We start from the raw sequence: 19,788 nt of genomic DNA, 5'->3' as shown, positions 1-19,788 counted from the left end.
CTCAGTCACACCTCTGAACACACAGCTTTCTCCTCCATTAGTTTGCATTAGACCCATAACAGAACCTTTGCCTGCTGTGACATTCCCACCTAGTTCTCAAATTGAATTTGAGGTGAAAGGGTATATAGTTTTGTGCTTAAAGTCTGAATGTGAATTTAAATTCTACATTTAGATTACATTATTGTCATTCAGCAGATGTTCTTATCCAGATAGACAGATATTTACTGGCAGTTGTGGGTTAAGTATGCTGCCCAAGGGTACAGCAGCAGTGCTCCAGTGGGGAATCGACCCTGCAACCTTTCGGTTACAAGCCCTGCTCTATGCTCTGCTGCCCCTGTGGTGAATTGTATGGTGTTTTGTATGGCAGAGAACTGTTCTGCTCATAAAACCATGCCGAACCGTGCTGAGCTGAGCTGAGCTCTGCTGGAGCTCTGCTGGCTGGCAGGGCTTGCTGAACCTGGGCTTTGTTATATCAGAAGAGTGTGAACAGAAGGTGCGATACATATGGTTTTGGGCATCTAAGCAGGAGAAAATAGCATTCTGATCTAAATGCATTAGTTACAGTTAACTGTATTATGCATTACCCCATTCTCGTCACGGCAGTTCAAGTTCTCACGAAGAACTGCAGCGCACATTTCAACTTTCTGTTGACGCTAACGCACCTCCCCATCGATGTTCGCCACACACCTGTGTAGCCGCAGAGGTAGGGAGTGAAAGTCTGATAAGAGCAGACGGATGATAAGGGATGACTGGCCATGCAGTCCTGCTCGCCACACTCCATGAAAAAAGGATCAAAGCCCGCCGCAGCGCTTCCTCTTTTGCTACAGCTTTGGTGCCGACTGACGCAACAGCCCAGATAAACACGGCCCAAAAACCACGCAGGGCGGAACCAGGGGCCAGGCCGGTTCTGGACCTGACGAGCAAGCTCGATCCGGGCTCGTGGGTTGGTCCGGTAACGGCGCGGGCGGAAACTGCCTGCCAGATTGGACCGATCCGAAGCTGGTCAATCACATAGCAGGGAAAAAAGGGGGGGGGAGGTGTGGAAGATTCAAACGTGCCTAGAGGAAAATTGCCCCTTGGCGTAGAAGGCCTGTGAAGCCTAAATTGTCATTCATGTCCTCTGTTCTTATCTTGTCTCTGCATTTTCCTCCCCACTTACCACCTCCTTACAGAACAATTGAACCACCCGGAGCCGCAGCAGGGGCCGGCATAATATTTACACTGTGAGCGGAATACAAAGGGCACTCTCTCCCGGTGACATTCTCTCTGATCTGTCTCTCTCTCTCTCTCTCTCTCTCTCTGCAGGTTACCGTGGGAACCGCGACTCCGACCAGCCCCACCCGTTTTATTACTGTACTACATTATTTATTGCGTATTATCGCTCCGGTCGTTTCACCCTCTGATCCCGGCCTGCATAAACCATGACTGCTCAATCTCATAAACAGGGACCCGTCGGGCTCCCTGGCTGATGCTCTCCTGCCGTCCCCTCCCTCCCTCCCTCCCTCCCTCCCTCCCACTTTTTTTCTTTCCCCACCCCATTATCAGGCACATCCTTCCTCCTCTCTCGTTCCTCCTTCTCCTCCTCCACCTCTGTCTTTCTTCTCTGATTGGACTCTGTCTGGGCAGCACCTGTGTCTCATTACTCTGACTGATGGCTCGGGGAATGGCGTCCGCCCCCCCCCCCTCGCCGTTATAACTCATCCTGCCACCCTCGCCCTCTCCTTCCCATCGATTAGCGCCCCGAGCCCCGGCTCTCGCCCTCAGGCCACGGGCGCCGCTAATGTACTCCGCTGGTCGTTAACGCTAACGAGGTCACCGTTTCGCTCGTCCAGCGTAGCGCCACAGGTTGAATGGACTCGGGTTTTGTTTTTACATCGATGAGGTGTCAGCACTGCTCGAGACGGTGAGCGACTGTGATGAGATTTAGCCACCTTCAGACGGTTAGCGTCAGACTCAATATTCAATGCTATCACTGCCGCCGCAGCATTGCCGTAATAATAAACCGTCCTGGTATTCTGGACAGTGCCGCTCCGTTTCCATGTCACAGCAATTATTCTGATTCATTGCCGCAATTAAAAAATCATTCTGAAGCTGTTACATGCACTAAGCCCGCGACTCCGAGAGAAAATCCTGAATGCCCCAAACGGCTTAAAGAGGAGTCAAGGTTTTGTTTCATCCTTCAGTGCTCCCTGCGCTGACAAATTCGGTGCCAAGGCTGGTCTTTCAAAATATTTTTGTTTTAAGGTTCGAACTGACAGAGAGCCTTCCCCATCTCTCTGATGACCCCCCCCCCCCCCCACACCCCACCCCAGCCCTCCCTGCCTCCCTCAGCAGGGAATGCACTGGGAGGACCAAAGTAGGACACTCCAACCTGAGACACTTACAGGATGTCCCACGACTACTTAGAGGAGGAGGAGAGCAAGGGGAATGCCTGCAGTGAGCAAAAGAAAGCTAAAAACAAGGTAACATTAGGATATCCTCTACAGTTTTAAGCACTATGTGTTATATTTATAACAGCTCTGGATGCATGCTTGTCGTAGCTCCGTTTCCCAGGCTAGTGATTTATCACTGACGTGTTACATGCGTGTTCTGTGCTGACGCTCCCGTGCGCTGTGGCATACGTTGGTATGTATGACACCTCACGCCACGCTGGCCTTGTAAACCCGCCGTTGATAAGAGCGCCTGCCGGATAAGGGAGTAAAGAGATAAAATAACCCGGCAAAAAAACAGGGGAAGTACACCCAACCGAGGCGCAATAATGATGACAGTTCCACATGGATGCGTGGTAAAAGAGCAGCCACAGATCCACAGAGAACATCAATAATCTATGCTGGATAGAGTATTCAAACAGGGGAAGGAAGGAGGGTGGAGGGGTGGGGGGGAGCTGAGAAAGCTACCGTTATTTCAGAGTGTGACACAGCCCCCCCCCCTTGTCCCCCCTCCACCTCAGCTCCTCAGGCAGTGTCTATTTAAATACGTGTTTAATGGAGGAGTGTTAGGCCTATAATCGCAGCTGGCGTCACAGATCCCTCTCTCTGCTCTGCCTGCAGCTCCTCACCGCTTCCTTTTCAGGAGAGCGAAAGTGCAGCAACCCCCACCCCCTCCCCCCGGCCGCCGCCCCCAAACAAACGCACAGACACACACGCATCCATGCATGTTCACACATATGCATGTACAAGCATGCATGCACGTGCAAACACAAACACACATGCACACAGCCACACACAGACAGACACACACACACACACACACAGACGAACACACACAGACAGACACACACACTCCGCCACAATGGTGACAAGCCGCTGATGAACTTGCAGCCGTGAACGAGCAAGAGCAGCATGTGAATTGAAAAATGAAGAATGAAAAATGAAGAATGAAAAAAAAAAAAAAGCAGCCGTGGGCAGAAAATTGTTCCTAGAGAAGTGCAAATGTAGTACAAAGATACTGTATGGACACATAGCCCTCAACACCAAAATACAGATAAGAACTACATTGAGTGCACACAAACACACACACACACAGATCACGCCAGCAATTCCCAGACCCAGGGCCTAAAGGCCTGTTTCAGGAGTTCCTCTAAAACAAGTACTATCATTTTCCATGAGTAAAATGACCTGTGAAATGGAGAAAGAGACAGAACAAATCCTCTATATCACTTTCAGTCAGGCCTCCTTTACTCTTACCTTTTCCCTAGTCTGATTCTCACCTTTTCCTACCCCTCACATTTCAGTGCATCTGTCAGGCATCTCCTCTGAGGTGCAGTGCAATGATCCTGCTTCATCTACACCAACCTCACCGTGCCTTCGGTCTTTTGCTCTCCTGCTCCTCTCCTGGTGTGAATGCTGAAGGCCACCATGAACCTGCCCCTGCCCCGCTCAACACACCTCTCATCCCACTCCGGCCTCCTTTGATGCAGTGCTCACATTTCTGTTTCAAACGTTGTATCCTACAGAACTCCTTGTCACGACTACAACCATGGTTCTACATTTGCCAGATTTACATTTTATGCTCCATATCATCTGCACCTCATACAGAATTCTGCTGCTGGGATTGTTTTCTCTCTCCTCCTCATCTGTCATGGTGATCGGTTGATGCATCCCCTTGATTGGCTGTCTGTCCTGATTGTCCTGCTTTTGATTGGCTGCTGGTATTCCCTTCAGCACCTCCCTGTTGTGCTGTATTAATCAGGCTGTGACTTTTATCTATACTGTATCTACACTGCTGTCCCCAGAGATTATTTTCTACAGAAAGCTACGTCTTCGATATCTCTGTTCGAACACCTCTGAAAGTCTCCCAACTTGGAGATATTATTTTAAAGCATGAGTCTCTTTGAAATTAGCTGCTACAGCTCCTTCACTCTAACGCTTTTCATTATTGACAACCTCATTTAACGGCTTAAGTCCTCTTAACTGTGCTTGATAATAACCCACATGGTTTCTAACATTTACTGCATTTAGTCCACTTACAACCTGAATTTCAATATTTTACTAATTATAATTCAACTCAAACAAAATATTTCTGCCTTAAAATTTAATACAATGAAGGCTTTAATGTTTAATTCAGCTTAATATTGAATTTCACATTGTAATCACAGGGGGGTGGCAGTGGCTGGTTTCAGATCGAGAGACTCTTATCTGACATTATGTGCCATAGTAGGTATTTAGCTTTTTCCACTAAACTCTTTTTAAGTCAAAGCAAATGGCCCCATTGCAGTTTGTGATCTCCAGGCAAAATAAAGTCAATAAAGGGAAGAATGAGAAGTTAGTCCTTTCACTTCCACGTTCTGCCTCATTGGGGACTTCAAGGGACATTTAGCAAGGGAGAGCACGCTCAAAAACCCTTCCTGATAATACAACAAACCACTGCCACTCCATTTCACAACAATAACTTTTTTTTTCCTCATGATGACCTAATGCAAAAGGATTTTTTTTTTCCTCAACACACTTCTCAAAAAGTCCCCTAAGTCAAGCTACGTCAGAACGACGAAATAACGAAGCTTCCCTCTCCTAATAGCCAGTTGGACCTGCTCGTTCACTTTTAAATCAAACCCTGCAGGTACTCCTGTATCATCATCTGTGAAACCACATTCTGTCACATGCAGACAAGTTCAAAGCAACAAAGCTACCATGAGACACAGCCGACAGAAAGCATGAAAAAGCTCACACATTACATGACACAGGCTGTGCTATTACATCGACGTAACCACAATGGAAATTCTCTAACGCTTGCACCTCAAAACATCTCGAGATACGGTTAATTAAAACGAATTACATTCTTTTTGTGCATGCCATGCCTTCCTTAAAGAGTTCCGGTCCATACATAATGCAAAGACAATCTTGGTTCTTTTGTGTGCCATTATATAAGCAGCCTTTGAGGTTCTTTAAAAATTCATGCAGGCTATATTACATTTTACACTTTCAAAAACCTGAATGTTTTAAAAAAATACACTTCTAGATATTTGTTTATGGTGTTCTGCAGTCTCTTGTATGCACACAGATATCATACATAATGTCCTGTGATAAGACAGATACATTTTACAGAGACAGGATGTTCTAAAAATTCATCTGAGCAGCCCATTATCTAGAACAAATGCAACATTAACCAAAAAAAAAAAAACAAAATAATGTTTACGGTAACAAGTTAATACGCAACGCTGAACAGCAGCTGATTATGTGGTTCGCATCTATTTACGGCCACAGTTTGGAGTGCCAATCAACGGCTCATTTCCCTTATTTCATTCACAAGCCACAGGCTTTCCCTAATCACGCCAGAGTTCATGAATCAAACAGGCTAAATGAATGACTGTAGACCAAATCAACCGGCTACATCCACTGTGAACACCTGCCTGCTGATTCAAAAATACCCAACTGTTCATTTGAGTCTAAGAAATCACGGGGAAAAAAAAAAAAAAAAAACCCTGTAAACGCTGTCCTGCTCATTCACACACCAGCAGGGAGAGAGAGAGAGACTGCTGAAGAATTTCAACCAGGGGGATTTTAACCAGCCCTGCTGCTGGAAGACCTCGGTCTCTTGGAGCTTTGTTTCGGCTACACACTTAATTCTACAAACAACCTAATTCCACAAATGACTGCCTCAGTTAAACGAAGCATCACTCTGCTTACTCTGCAGCTGGTGGTGTAAACGGAGCCAGGAAACCTGCCGTATTGCAGCCGCCAGGACCCGGAGCGTACGCACACAGCGTTTGCAGTGTTTGGTAGGAGGGGTACAGAATCGCAGATTCACAGAGAGATGCCCGTTCTCACTCTCACGGGGTGAAATACACAACTGGCTGCCCCCTCTCCCTGCCCGCTGCCAGGTTTGGCCTCGCGGGCACTGGAGGATGCTGGGAGCTCGCCCGGCGTGGCATCCGCGTACCCACCGCGAGTGCCACGGGGCGCGTGGGGGGGGGGGGAGCTCGCCGCAGACACGCAGCAAGGTGACAGCACGCATAATCGAGTCCCTGCAGGAGTGCCCGGCCTTTGTAAACGGTGCATCTGCTTCTCCTGCTCCCCCCTCCTTTACTCGGCATTTTGGATCTCACCCCCCCACCTTCACGAGCCGGCTGTTTCTGACAGGGGAGATGGTGGGGGGGGGGGGGTTGGGGGGAGGTGCACTGCTGAGCTTTGGAAACATTGTTCGGGGGTGTGTGGGGGGGGTTGGGGGCGGTTGGGGGGGGGGGGGGGGGTGTGAATGGGACAGCGGGATGCAGGAGGAGAAATAGAGACAGATGAAGAGTGATGATGAGCCACATTACAGGGGGATGGCGGCGATAAGAAAGATGGTAAGAGAGAGTGAAAGGAGGGCAGAGATGATGGGATGGAGGGGAGAGGGATGAGTTGCCACAGCATGGGGGGGAGGGGGGGGGGGGGGGGGGCGCGAGAGGAGAGGAGCCACGCAGGAGGGCGCACTGGAGGGCAAGCGGGCTCGTGGAGCGTGACGGTAACTATACGCAATGCTGTTTAACAGTTTTAACACTCTGCTCAGACAGAGGCGGGGGGGTGGGGGGGGAGACCGGGAAGAGCGCAGAACGGGGAGAGGAGAGAGACGAGGGTGGGGACCGGATCGGGTTAAACTCCCAGATACGGAGGGCTTACTGCTGAAACAGGGAGGAAGTGTGAAAGAAAAGGAAGGCGGAAAGCTAATTACGCTTTCAAGAGGGCTTTCACTGTGAGAGATGGATAGACGGCAGCCCATTCAAAACGAGCAAAATGAACTTATTTATGAGGAGCGGCAAAATGCACACGGGCTAATGCACAGCATAATCATCTATTAGACTGATAAGGCTGAAGCTGGGCTCCACGCTCGGTGCATTAAGGGCCAGAAGGCACTGCTAATAGGTGGTCAGTCAGGACAGAGGGGCGTGACTGGGAGATTACTGGAAACTGAGCTCAGTTCCTGCTCCGTTTGCTAAATGCAACGTGTGCAGGAATTTCAGATGAGAGTGGGGGGGGGGGGTGTTGTGGGGCGGGGCCCCAGAGGCGGGGCGAAGGACGAGACCGAAGACGACAACGGTGAGAAGATAAGATGCAATAACCTTTACGCTAAAGAGCCCTCCTGCCCTCGGTAATTGCCACGTGCCGCTCCGTTGCCCGTATAAGGCGATGGAATGCGAACGGGATAACCTGTATTGGTTCAAGGCCTCCCCCGCGGGGCCGCTTGCAAACATGCCCGCAGAGACGCACAAAAACCATTACCCAAAAATCCCACCAACGGCGAACACGTGCGCCGTGGCGTCCAACTGCCGGGGGGGGTACCATGGGGCTGTTAACAATGCCTGGCACCGGCGCTGCGTTAACGCTCCCAGAAATATTAGGGTGGGCGCGGGACAGAGCGCTGGCTCATTTGGTACCAGATGGCGTGAAGCTGTGTGAGGGATGGGCTGGGCAGTCCGTGTTCCCCTTGGCACCATAATGACCTCATCAACGCCCCTGTTAAAGCTGTGGACTCAGCTGGTAAAGCTGGTCACAGCATTGAGCTTACGCCACTCTACCCTGACGCACCGCTGTCTGCTACACAAAAACACTGGAGCGTTTTTCTACCGGGCAGAATGAGACTGTGTAGGACTACAAGGCCCCTGAGACTGACATCTTTCCACAAAATAAACAGCAGCTCATGCTTCTTCCAGGAGTGTTGGATTTCAGATTATGCCCCAATACAGCAACATGTAACATAAATCACGCAGGCCTATATCAGTACATATATGTATATCAGTGGTATATAGCTATAGATGCATATTAACATTGCAGAGCATGAAGAATAACCACTACATGTGGGCATCAGTGTAGCATAGCGGTTAAGGAGCAGGACTTGTAACCAAAAGGGGTTACCTCTGAGGCATTGCTGCCGTATCCTTGGGCAAGGTACTTAACGTACAATTGCCTCAGTAAACATCCAGCTGTACAAATGGATAACATTTTTAAAAATGTAACCGCTATAAGTCACTCCGTATAAGAGCATCTGCTAAATGCCAATAATGTAATGAAATGTAATGTATTGGCTACTCAGAGGATCAAATCTCACCTACACAGCCACTGATTCACAGACAGTACAGAGCTGGATTCGTGGAAGGCCTGCCAAGACAGATGACATGATAAATGCCAAGCCACACCGAGCCACGCCAAGGTGGCTTTCCCCATGACTTCCACCCCGGCCACAATCCGAACGAAAGAATCCCACATTCGAAAAGAGTGCAAGGAGGACAATGTCCCTTTGGACAGGGTGGGGGTGGGGGTCATTCTGATATTTTCTGACTGACTCATTCCAAAACATCTCATCATAATAATAAAAAGAAGGCACTGCGGTGCAGTAGATGTTGCAAAATAAAACTCCCAGAATAGCTGAACTTTCGCCCAAAGTCGTCCGTCTGCACTGCGTAGAACACAGTGCTATCTACAGTACGATGACCAAAACTCTGCTGAGAAGACTTGACTCATCTCTGATTGATTTCACTGCTTGTAGTTGTCAGTCTTCCATCTCTCCTCTACATTAAATTGAGGTGTTGGGAACAGGATGCTTTGTTTATTAATACCTCATTTGATAGGCATCTTTTATTTATTCAGTCATAAATTCTTCTTCCTGCATCTATTTTAATGAATACCAAATACAGGGTACATCTGAATGAGTGGCATTTTGACATAGGCCTACATTAGTAATACAAAATAAATGCAAAAAAAGAGCAACTCTCCAGTCAGTCTAATGATACATCTGCACTATCTCCATGCTTTGCAAATGCTATGTGGAAGTGGTACATGTCTGGCAGTTGCTCCTCCCTTTTGGAGATAACTTAAGGTAACCACCGCGGAAACTAGAAACCTCGGGGATACCCAGAGACAAAAACTCTGAAAGCTGGATTTAGCCTTACTGTAGGTGTCGTGTTTCTCAGTTCAGCTTTTGCCCTAAAATGTAAACATTCCAGAATGAATTTTTAAAACGTCACTGCTTCTCCACCAAAGGCATCACTGAAAAAAATGCATTTTGCTTCAGTGACATATTTTGTCACCCCAAAAATCACCAAAACAATGTTTCAGGTTTTTTCCAGTTTAAAAAGTAGCATGCGTCAAAAATGAAAGAATCAATACTGATGGAATCTTTCATGCAGGTGTACCTATTTTTAAACATGACACTGCAATATATGCACTAACTTTGGTTAGGGCTGTATGTATGTATTATATTATCTGTATTTTTCTATAATGATCAAACCACTCTGATCTCAAGGTTCAAGAGCTGTTCTGAAACACTAAATAGTTGTGGCATATGTTTCCTTGCAGTACGTAGATGTTTTACAGTCTGTATCAGTGCCTTATCAATATGATTATTTTACAACATTCAACATCAAATTTAAAGGAACTGTAACTCATCTAATGCGGGAGGGGGACGCAGGAACCTTTGCCTCCTAACAGCTTTCAGCTGCTCAACTGCCTTATGAACAACTGAAACTTGTGAAAGTGGGAATACAATGAGAATGTACACGGCCTTATTGAGAGGGAAGGCTGAAACGGGGTGGGGCAGCCTCATTTTGGATGTGCCATTACCATCTCAATTCACCGAGACCCGCACAGAAAGCCTACGCACTGTTCAACCACCTGTTGACGGACCTTAAGCTTATCACCAGGAAGTGAAGAGCGTAAGGACTACTTGCATTGATTGCAAATGATACGTGTGGACCTATGTTTTAGGTAACAAATTGCTGAAAACACATTAAGCTGTAATTTGTGGTCATTTGCATTGCTCTCCGTCTCCCAACCCCCTGCTGCACTTAGTCAAGCAAAAAAGACGACGCCAGAAGGCCCCACATCGAAGTTTTCATTGAAAGGGTCTCCATGACAACAGGTTCAGGCTCTTTTGACCCACATAAACAAACCCCGGCAGATAATACTAAAATAAGATTATATTATTTAACCAAACTGCATACAATTCCTGAATTGTTTTCAGTACAATAAAATCAGAAACGGTTATTTATTCAACGCTGCTTGTGGGGCGTCAGAGGACGAAATGTAGGCTATCAATTGCACAGACTTGCTGTAAACCAAACACACGGAGTTCGTCTATCAACAGCGTTAGGCAATCGCGACACTCGCGCAGAATATGCTTTCCTCCTCAAGAAATGTTGTGTATTGTTTATGATTATGCAATTTTCAGATTTCACAGCCTAAAGGTAAGAAACAAATCAGCCTTTCCTTCTTCAATGGGTTTGTCGAACAAATAAACCTTCCCAAAGCAAAGGACTGCTTAGAGCCAGCGAGGCCTCGGTACGCTCATCAACTTGCTGATGTTAATAAAGACATTTTTGGATGCTTTTGATGTGAGCAAACGTGACGCGTACAAAAAATATTCAGCACTTTCTTGCTGTTGCGAAGGATACACTCTGTAAATGTGAAAGATTGACACAAAGCTTAAGGTACTCATGATTATCAAATCAGTAAACCGAACTAACAGAGGACTCGCAGCGAGAGGACTAGTATGTTGTCAGGTGTCAAAGTCGCAATTGTGCACCAAGGAAACAGGCCCCAGAGATTCGTATCGATTCGTTCCTGCTACGTTATAGACAGGCACCACGCTGCTCGCATGAACCCTGGAGGGATAGGTGATTTGTTACAACGGCATATAGACATATTACTACAGCTCGATTCACTGTCAGAGATCGATTATTTCTCATTAAAAGAGTCGGTTTGGAAAATATGCCTGTGCCAGTTCTACTTTAGGGGGTAAAATAAAAATCGTCTACAGGGGAAAAAACGCATCACAAATGTCTGTAGTGCACCTGTGCATTGACTTTCCAGTCACCGACGGCAGTGATGAATTTAAAACAGATACGTAATAAAGTGTTTCAACAGAAATTACTTCAACACTGCACAGTCAACAAATTCAACCACCATGTCACAGAGTTAATCCGATCCCAGTAAACAACAGACAGTGGCAACACCCTGTTGCTTTTCTTTCCTCCCCCTCCCGCAAATTTCTCAAGTGGAAATAATCGTGGAGTGCATTCTAAATAACGAATACGAATGGACTGATATGAAATGGGGGAATTTTTTTGGTTGACGTTCACGCAGAGAGGGGACGGATCATGGGGGAAACCACTGAATAATTACACCTGCTGGCTTCCGCTGTTAAAAATTACCCTGGGAAGCCACACCTTGAGTAACATGGCGAACCGAAACTCAGGGAGAGAGAGAGAGGGATAATGTAGCCTAGAACACAAGTGAACTAACAAAGCTAACAGGTAAGAACAAAGCCTCCGCCATTTAACGTATCAAGCTCAATGTGTCCATATCCTCAGCCCTTTGGGCTAAGTGTTTTGAAAATCAGAAATGTACTAACAGAAGGAACATTTTGCAGCAAATCAGTGACTGCATGGCATACTTATTGTAACATCAATGCCACACAGAAACCGAAACACAAGCATGCATTAGCAAGTATTATAGGAATTTGGGGTACGAGACAAGTATAACGGAGATGCAGTAGACTGCGTTACATTTCTTACCTTGAAATACCGTGAGAAACAGTGCTACAACTAGTCCACATTTATTCGGAAAGTCGAAGCATTTTCGAGCGTAGTCTCTCGCCATAGTCGCACTGTTATTCCAATGGACAGCGTGAACATAAAATCACCAACACTAAAATAGAAGGACTGTATTAAAAATAAATAAAAACTCGTCTCTATTTAGATGAGTTCTTCACAAAATATACATAGCCGATTAGCGAAGAGGGCGAAACTGAAGTCAGACCATAAAAGTTGCAGATTCGCCCAGTCTTTTTTTCACGTCGTGCGACTCTCCGCTTTCGATGTATGGTCGCTTCTGGAAATTAACGGTGACTTCTTCCCTCTATCCCAGGCGCGATTTCAGAGGAGGGAAGCGCACAGGTAGTTATATACAGTAGTCATATACAGACTATACAGTATGTCTCTGATACGCAGTGCATAAAGCGAGAAAACACGACCAGGCTAACCAGCTACGATCGGTTCTCCGTCTAGTTTCACTGTGCGTTCGCTCACGCGTTTGTCCGGGCTTTAGTGGTCGTGATGTCACGTGTCGTCACAAATCGGAACAACGTTAATAAAAAGCTTTGGGGAGTTCCCACGGCCGGTATGTTAGTTACACTATCGTGAAGTCAATGCAAACAAAAAAAAATGACATAACATACAGGGTGCTTGCAACAACAACAACAACAACAACAAAATCAATAGTAACAACGACAATAATGTTTTTCGCGTCTGTCGGGAACGGCTTACAATGTCACGAAGACCACCCCTTTAGGATAGGCTACTTTTCAGTGGTTATCCTTGAAGCGGTTACATTCCGTACATTCTACGGTGTATTTTTAGTCGTTATTTTTATTGGTCATCACTCAAAACAGTCAGTGTGGCAAAATGTTGAATTTTTCATGGGAACTGAAAATGAAAACGAAACTACTTTATAGCAGTCGAGAAGGAACACAGAATTTATTGTGATGTTCAACACAGTATGATTTGTATTGTCTGTAACATGTTGCTTCATATAGAACATTTTGGCAGTGGGCGAATTTTTTATTTGCTTGCCTGTTTTGGAGGGACATTTAGATTATAGCCTATTAGATGCCTGAGGAACATTCAGATTCAGTCACACTCATTTTCACTGTTTATCGTCCAACAACGTTGATGATAAAGCGACAGTAAGTCATTAACAGCAACATTACCAATAAACACAATTATTTTCTAAGGGGAGTGTCGTCGGGTTTGGCAGTGGTCTGTAAGTGATGTTCCTTCTGGGTGTTCAGCATGTGAATTCATTAACTGACAGCCAAGTAATTGGATTGACTTCCCCAGTGTCCTGTCAGCTGGGCTGCCTATCGCCTTCTCCCTGTGCACGAGCCTGGGAGATCCTCTGCATTTAAAAATAAGAGGAACCTGGAGCTGAGCAATCAAGGGAACTTTTGCCTAATCTGTGCTTTATGAATTATGTATCTCAGATGCCCCCCCCCCCCCTCTCAGGGCTGCCAGTAAAATGTAGGCTAAAGAATTGTATGATGCTCTGATCAAACTGTGCTCTTGCTTCATGCTGAGTGCGGGCTGTTTGTCTGTTTCCTCTCCCTTTTCTTGAAAATCCCTGCGCTAATTACGCCCAGGCACGTTAGCCACTGGTGTCCAGTGAGGTCAGACTCCAGGTGGCTGTGTTGTAAGATCTCCGTATCTATGTTGTTGATCTGTGGCCTTTTGCTAAGTGGCTGGCAGGCTCTATTGATGACCGTACTGGTGACTCTTTGACTCATCTGTTCCAAATGGGTACACAGGGTGCCCTACGGGTGACTGACTCCTTATTGTTATCTCTGTGTGAATGCTGCTTTGACTCTATATATTTTCCTACAATGTACTTTCCTCCAGACCACAACCCCACACCCCCACAAGCATTCAATTGATTTTCACATTTCATTTCATTTCATTTCTTCTTTTTTTTGCCAGGTCACAACTTGAAGGGGACATTTTTAACCAAGAGGTGATTTTTGAACTGGGCATGTCCAAAACCCCTCAAAGTAAGAATCCCCCCTGGCCTGACCCAAATTTAACAGAATGTGAGATGAGATATATTACTGAACTCATACACTTGACACGGAATGACCCTGTTGCTTCTTAGAACACGCTCACTTCACACAAGCATCCTGGGAAAGCCCCCCGACTTGAAAGGGAACTCATTTTCAGTGCAATACTTGACCTTGTCAGAGAAGAGGAAGATGAAACGCCTCTGAAAATGACTAAAGTTGCTGTCTCTTCAAGGACCTACGCCACAGCCGGGCCATTTTTGAATTTTAAACTTGTGGTCGCAGATTGGCTCGCAGAGCAGCGTTGGTTTAAGGTGATTACTTCTCAAAAGGACGGAGCACTCGGCAGATGGATTCTTAAACCGTGGTGTTCCACTTTGTTCTTTGAAGTTTTTGTTCTCAGTTCCAATCCTCTCTGTTTGTCCTCTGTGGTGACTCCTCATCTTTCCTCTCACTCTGTCATTAGCGCTTGTCCTTCTCTCCCCGTCTCTCCCTCTCTCTCTGTCTCTCCCTCTCTCTCTTTCCCTTATTAGCGCAGCTGTAACTAAGTGTCGGCCTGGTAATGGCACTGCAAGGGGCAGATGACACTGTTCGATTTAATTAAAGGCATTAAAAGGGATGTAACGACATGGAGTCCCAGAGGGGGAAATCTTCTCACACCTCCAGAAATACACTTCATCCCTCTCTCTCTCTCTCTTTTTTTCTTCTACAGTAGAATATCACAGCCTTGTTTACTGTTAATTCTTGCATTTCTGGGTAATGTTTTTCCATGTTTATTGTTTCTACTGCTGAACCTAGTTCTGCTATTTTGGGAGTGTGGAAAGATTGGGGGGGGGGGGGGGTTGGTGGGGCAAGGCGGAAGGTGTGAACAGTATGGTAATTGTGTACGTGTGTGTGTGTGTTCCTGTCTGCATGAGTCTGTGTGTGTGCGCGCGTGGGTGTGCGTGTATGTGCGTGCGCACGAGTGCTTCTGTGTGTCTCTCAGACCTGCAGCAGTTGTGATACAGAATATTGTTTCTAGTCTCTCAGTGTTCTTGTGGAAGACATGATTTCACATGTTTGAAATCGTATTTTCATGTCCACATTTCAGTGTTACCACTGCAGCCCTGTGTGTAGATCTGCTGGTGTGTGTGTGTGTGTGTGTGTGTGTGTGTGTGTGTGTGTGCGCGTGTGTGTACCGCTGTTTCCCTGGGTGCTGCTCCCAGTCCACAGCACCGAGGAACACCGTGAGAGGCTCCACCGCCGAAACGTTCACACTGCATGCGCTTCCGCCAAAAATAGAAAAGTGGCTTAACACCCCACAATATCTGTGCAAAAGCGTTTCATTAGGCTGTTGTGACTAGATGAGAGAAGAGATGAGCCTAGTGCGCAGACTTTGGGTAATGGAGCTTTGCTTTATCTCTGTGATGCACGGCCTCCCGTTGGTTAGGCTTACGAAACGGCATTTTAGCTCAGACGTTTTAGGCAGCACAAAATGTTCTCATACCTGTGTGAGCTTCATAGGTAGATGCACAAGAAACCAAGCGTGTTCGCAACGTACCGAGTCGCAAGCACGCGCCTTATTTTGCCACTGTGTATTGCCACTAATGTTTCCTTGCATGTATTGTGATCTGTAACCCTGGGTATTTGTTATGTGCTTAATGGGGTCTGTGTGTGGGCATGCCCGCAGCCTCTGTTGGTAGTGTTACAGAATGTGGGTAGCTGTGGGGAATTCGTAAGGGGAGGTTATATCCCCTGAAACGCAGCCAATGACGAAAGCTGTACAGTGTGAATTTAGATGACTGGGGAGCAGCGGAGAAGGAGCCAAATGCAAAAGCCAGCCATTGCTCTGGACTGAATAATGTGTTCTGTGTAATGGCAAAAGGCCATGCACTTTAATTGCATTAGCTTGGGATTGGACAGTTTTCTTTTTTTATTTTATTTGTCTGTACGCATACTTAACTGGAGTTGGAGGAACTCATCTCACCTGCACCCGATATTTGTTGTGAAGGTATTTTAAGTATTGAAAGAATAGAGAGTAGAAGCGAGCCAACGTGGTAAATAATATAGGTAAAGAAATATGTAAGATAAGATATGAAGATTTTCATTATGTAGGCAGAAATCTCACAGATACGGTATAGACATGCTCTCTGAGTCTAGCAAAGAATAAACAGTAATGCAAAATTGGCTTGAACCCTGCACTCAGGACAGCTACAATGTGCTTCTAAACGGAAACTCCTTTTTTTCTGGCAGCAAAGACGATGTGCCTTTGTTTATACCCGGTTTTATTTTAGCATGCATTTATGGCTGTGAGCTTTGCGCCTACTACATAAATCTCCTATTAATTTTTTTTCATCATTATTATTTTCCCTTGTATTTGCTATGGCCCACATAAAATAGCTTTGTTCCTTTTTTTCCTGCTGCGTAGATTCTTCAGCTGTTCACAATATCTAACGTCAGTATTGTTGGCAAACGGTTTTTAACAGCACCGAATGCGTTTAACCTTATCTGTTTTTGCATTTATTCAGTGCCATTTACCCTGCTCCTGTGTAACCTAAATGAACATGCTTGTGTGGGCTTGCTGCTGCAGTGTTTCACAAAGCAGCAGTGGGCCTGAGCGGTGTACGCATGTGATTCACACCAGCCGGATGCACGGTGTCAAATTAGGCATGGGTGCTTATGCACCTCTCTGGCTGTCTGTTTTGGACAGGATCTCTCGGAGGGCATTGTGCTGCACGGCATCCTGCTCCCTCCCTGTGCTGGCATCACTGTTCAGGTTCTGCTTCGATTCAGCCAATCGTAAAAAATCATAATTCTCAAAAATGGTGTGTGATTCAGAGATAGAATTTCCATTAATTCCATCCCCGAGTTGATTAAATTTAAATGCTAATGACCCCAACTCTGTTTGGCTGGACAGGTGTTGCACAACATTAGGGTGATTCTTCTTCAACCTCCTCCTGTTTCCTCCTTTTCTTGCAACACCCTGGTTCCAGGCACTTAAACTGCATTCCACACTGCTCCTTTGCTCCATACACAAAGCAACAACACTGACCTCTGATCAGTGCTCGGCAAGCAAGCGCTTGCCACACAGTCAGGTGCCCGCTTGCTGAGTGCTGATCTGAGAATGGTATTTCTGAGGGGGAGAGGGAGGTATTATTTCGAAATGTGACTATGGAGTGCATTCTTCCCGGCAGAACCTGGAGGAGGAGAGATTGACCTCTCCTTCTTCAAGGTCATCCTTAATGACAGCCTCACAAACCTCGGACCATTTAATAAATACCTCCATCATGTCACATCTATCACCGCTTTTCAGAAAGCACAAACCAATCCGTCAGAGTCAGCTAACACAATAATCAAATCCTTTACATCCTTTTATGCGTTACACTGGGAACATATAGATGTGTACGTGTAGGCCTTCTCCGTGAATATCACAGTTTAATTAAACCTGGCTTTTGGGAAGGCATGCAGAACCTCAGTGATGAGTCCAGTCTGGGCGACAAGATTATGAAATTGTCAGCTCCTGTTATACTTGCATTCACTCTCTTTGTTCTCTGTATTCCACAGGGAATTCATCATAGTTAGCTATTAATTATCTTGTATTAAACCCTACATTCCCTACCACTCTGGCAGCAATGCAATTCATGCAAGGATTCCAATGTATAAGAAGGAGTAACTGGCTGCCTCACTCTGTTGGAACCAAACCTTCGCGAGGATTCTGTGTTTATTTTTAACACTGGGGCAGCAGTGTAGGATAGCAGGTAAGGAGCAGGGCTAGTAACCAAAAGGTTGCTGGGCACCGCCGTTGTACCATTGGGCAAGGTACTTAACTTACAATTGCCTACAATTGCGTCAGTAAATATCCAACTGTATAAATGGATAATGTCAAAAAAATGTAACCTATGTAAGTTGCCCTGGGTAAGAGCATCTGCTAAATGACAATATTGTATAAAATGTAATTATGTGATGGCAGAGTGGGAATGGTAAAGTGAGTTGAGTCATTTCTTGACTCGGTATCATTTCTCAGTCCTCTAACTATAGAAACGCTGACATACTTTTAACTCGGCTTCTCCTACCGTAGTGGGAGAGGCCTGGGTTCATTTGAATTCTGAATATAAATTAAAAGGGTTTAGTAGCTCACATTAGCAGTCAACACCTCCTTCACTTTTGTGTATGCGTACAGAACTCTTCGGCAGGGCTTGATTTCATGTCATTAGCCTAATTGAAGATAATCTAAAGAAGTCTTATCTGCAGCTGTGCACTGCTGGAGACATTTCCCCTGAAATAATTACGTGGACCGTTCAGCCGAGCAGAAGACTTCAGAAATTAGCTGCGGGGTCACAGATGTACCCGTGTTGACAACAGCATTGAACAGTATCATCTTGAAACAATCATATCTTCAAGGCATACGTTTGCGGCAAAAATAAACATTGAATTCTGCCTGCCCTATTTATAATAGATCAAACGTGTGCCTGCGGCCTGAAGGATGACAGCAGGCGGGGTGTACTTTTTTCACACTGCCACCTGTAGGTGGGAGGAATGCACAGATTTTCCGCTGAAGATATTAGTGCTTCTGTTGTTGCTTATTGGTCCCACAGAAATCTTTGCCAACACTGTGTTTTTTGGCTTGAATGCCTCATATTAAGTGTTTTGTTTATTAAATGAAGCATAAGGTTTAATAATAGCCTGCCTATTAACTGTGCAGACAGGTGCACGCCCCTTCATAGCTTGCATTATACACTGGGTGTGCTGCTTCTCTGCTATCAGCATCTGTAATGTTCCCAAGGCTGCCAAACCAGGAGATTATTTCAGATCAGCTGGTAATGACCTCATTTACATAAACCAAACACAGGGGAACAGGTTCATATAAAACAGTACAATTTCATAAGGCAGTTGGAACACCGCCAGGTTGATCAATAAGCCAGTGGTATCATATTCTTGACAAATTGTGTTGGGTATGGTGGACTGTGGTCTCTCCAGCGGGGACAGATCTAAGATCTCATTCTGCGAGACCGAAGTCCCTCCTGAGAACAGCTGCAGTTCACTCAACTGGGCATCTATTTGTCACGGCCACTGAACCAGTGGCGGTGTTGTGAGCGTATTGATCACTCAGGTATAAACACAAATAGTAGTCTATCAGGCGCAAACACGGATGTCTTTGACTTGCCCCTTCTGGGTGACACCGAGTCGGGAAGCGTGACAATATGTGATGACACCTCCAACATTCGGCATATTTGCATGCCAGCATTTGCATGTATGATGTCACCCTTTCATTGCAAATGCAAATAATGGGGAAAAAACACACTCTTTTATTTAAAGGAGACTGTGTTGTGTTTGGCAGACTGCCTGTGGGTAAGTAAGCCGATGATGTCAAGCCTGTCTTTCCTCCTTCCCCAGTTTGCCCCCGTTACTCTTCACTTGACAGCAGCAGGTGAGGGTGATGTTTTTGTATTCTGGTGGGAGCCATGTTGGAAGCAGCTTTTTGCAGTAGCTGCGCATGAACGTGTGTCCTTGGCTCAGGAAGTTGTTCATAAAATAAAATTCTGTCCACAGGAGGCTGGCTCCCTATCAACGTTGTCAGGTTGATTGATATACATGTACAGGCCATTTTCACTGCATTGTTTTACTCTGGCGCACTCTCATGAATGAATAATCAGAGAGACCTGATAGAAACAACAGGATCGCCCTCTGCTGGTGGGAAGAAAAAAAAACACTGAACTTTACTAGTAATATGTTGACAGTACTGTCTGAATTTCCCCCCCTTTTGTTTGTTTGTTTCTTCTTTTTTTTTTC

The 19,788-nt window shown here is 45.8% G+C and overlaps 1 protein-coding gene across 2 annotated transcripts in view; it reads right to left on the bottom strand.

Annotated features, from left to right (window-relative positions):
* Positions 1-12,512, bottom strand: part of LOC118796628 (nectin-2-like) — a 48,213-nt gene extending 35,701 nt beyond the window's left edge. For both annotated transcript variants that reach the window (XM_036555625.1, XM_036555624.1), the window contains exon 1: positions 11,987-12,512. In XM_036555625.1, coding sequence (XP_036411518.1) covers positions 11,987-12,071 — 85 coding nt within the window. In that variant the 5' untranslated portion in view covers positions 12,072-12,512. The remainder of the gene's footprint in view (positions 1-11,986) is intronic.
* Between the last annotated feature and the right edge of the window lie 7,276 nt (positions 12,513-19,788).

This window comes from Megalops cyprinoides, chromosome 21 (assembly GCF_013368585.1).
Source record: "Megalops cyprinoides isolate fMegCyp1 chromosome 21, fMegCyp1.pri, whole genome shotgun sequence".
Taxonomy (NCBI): Eukaryota; Metazoa; Chordata; class Actinopteri; order Elopiformes; family Megalopidae; genus Megalops; species Megalops cyprinoides.
The sequence above is the reverse complement of the archived record's forward strand: the minus strand, read 5'-3'. Positions and strand labels throughout refer to the sequence as shown.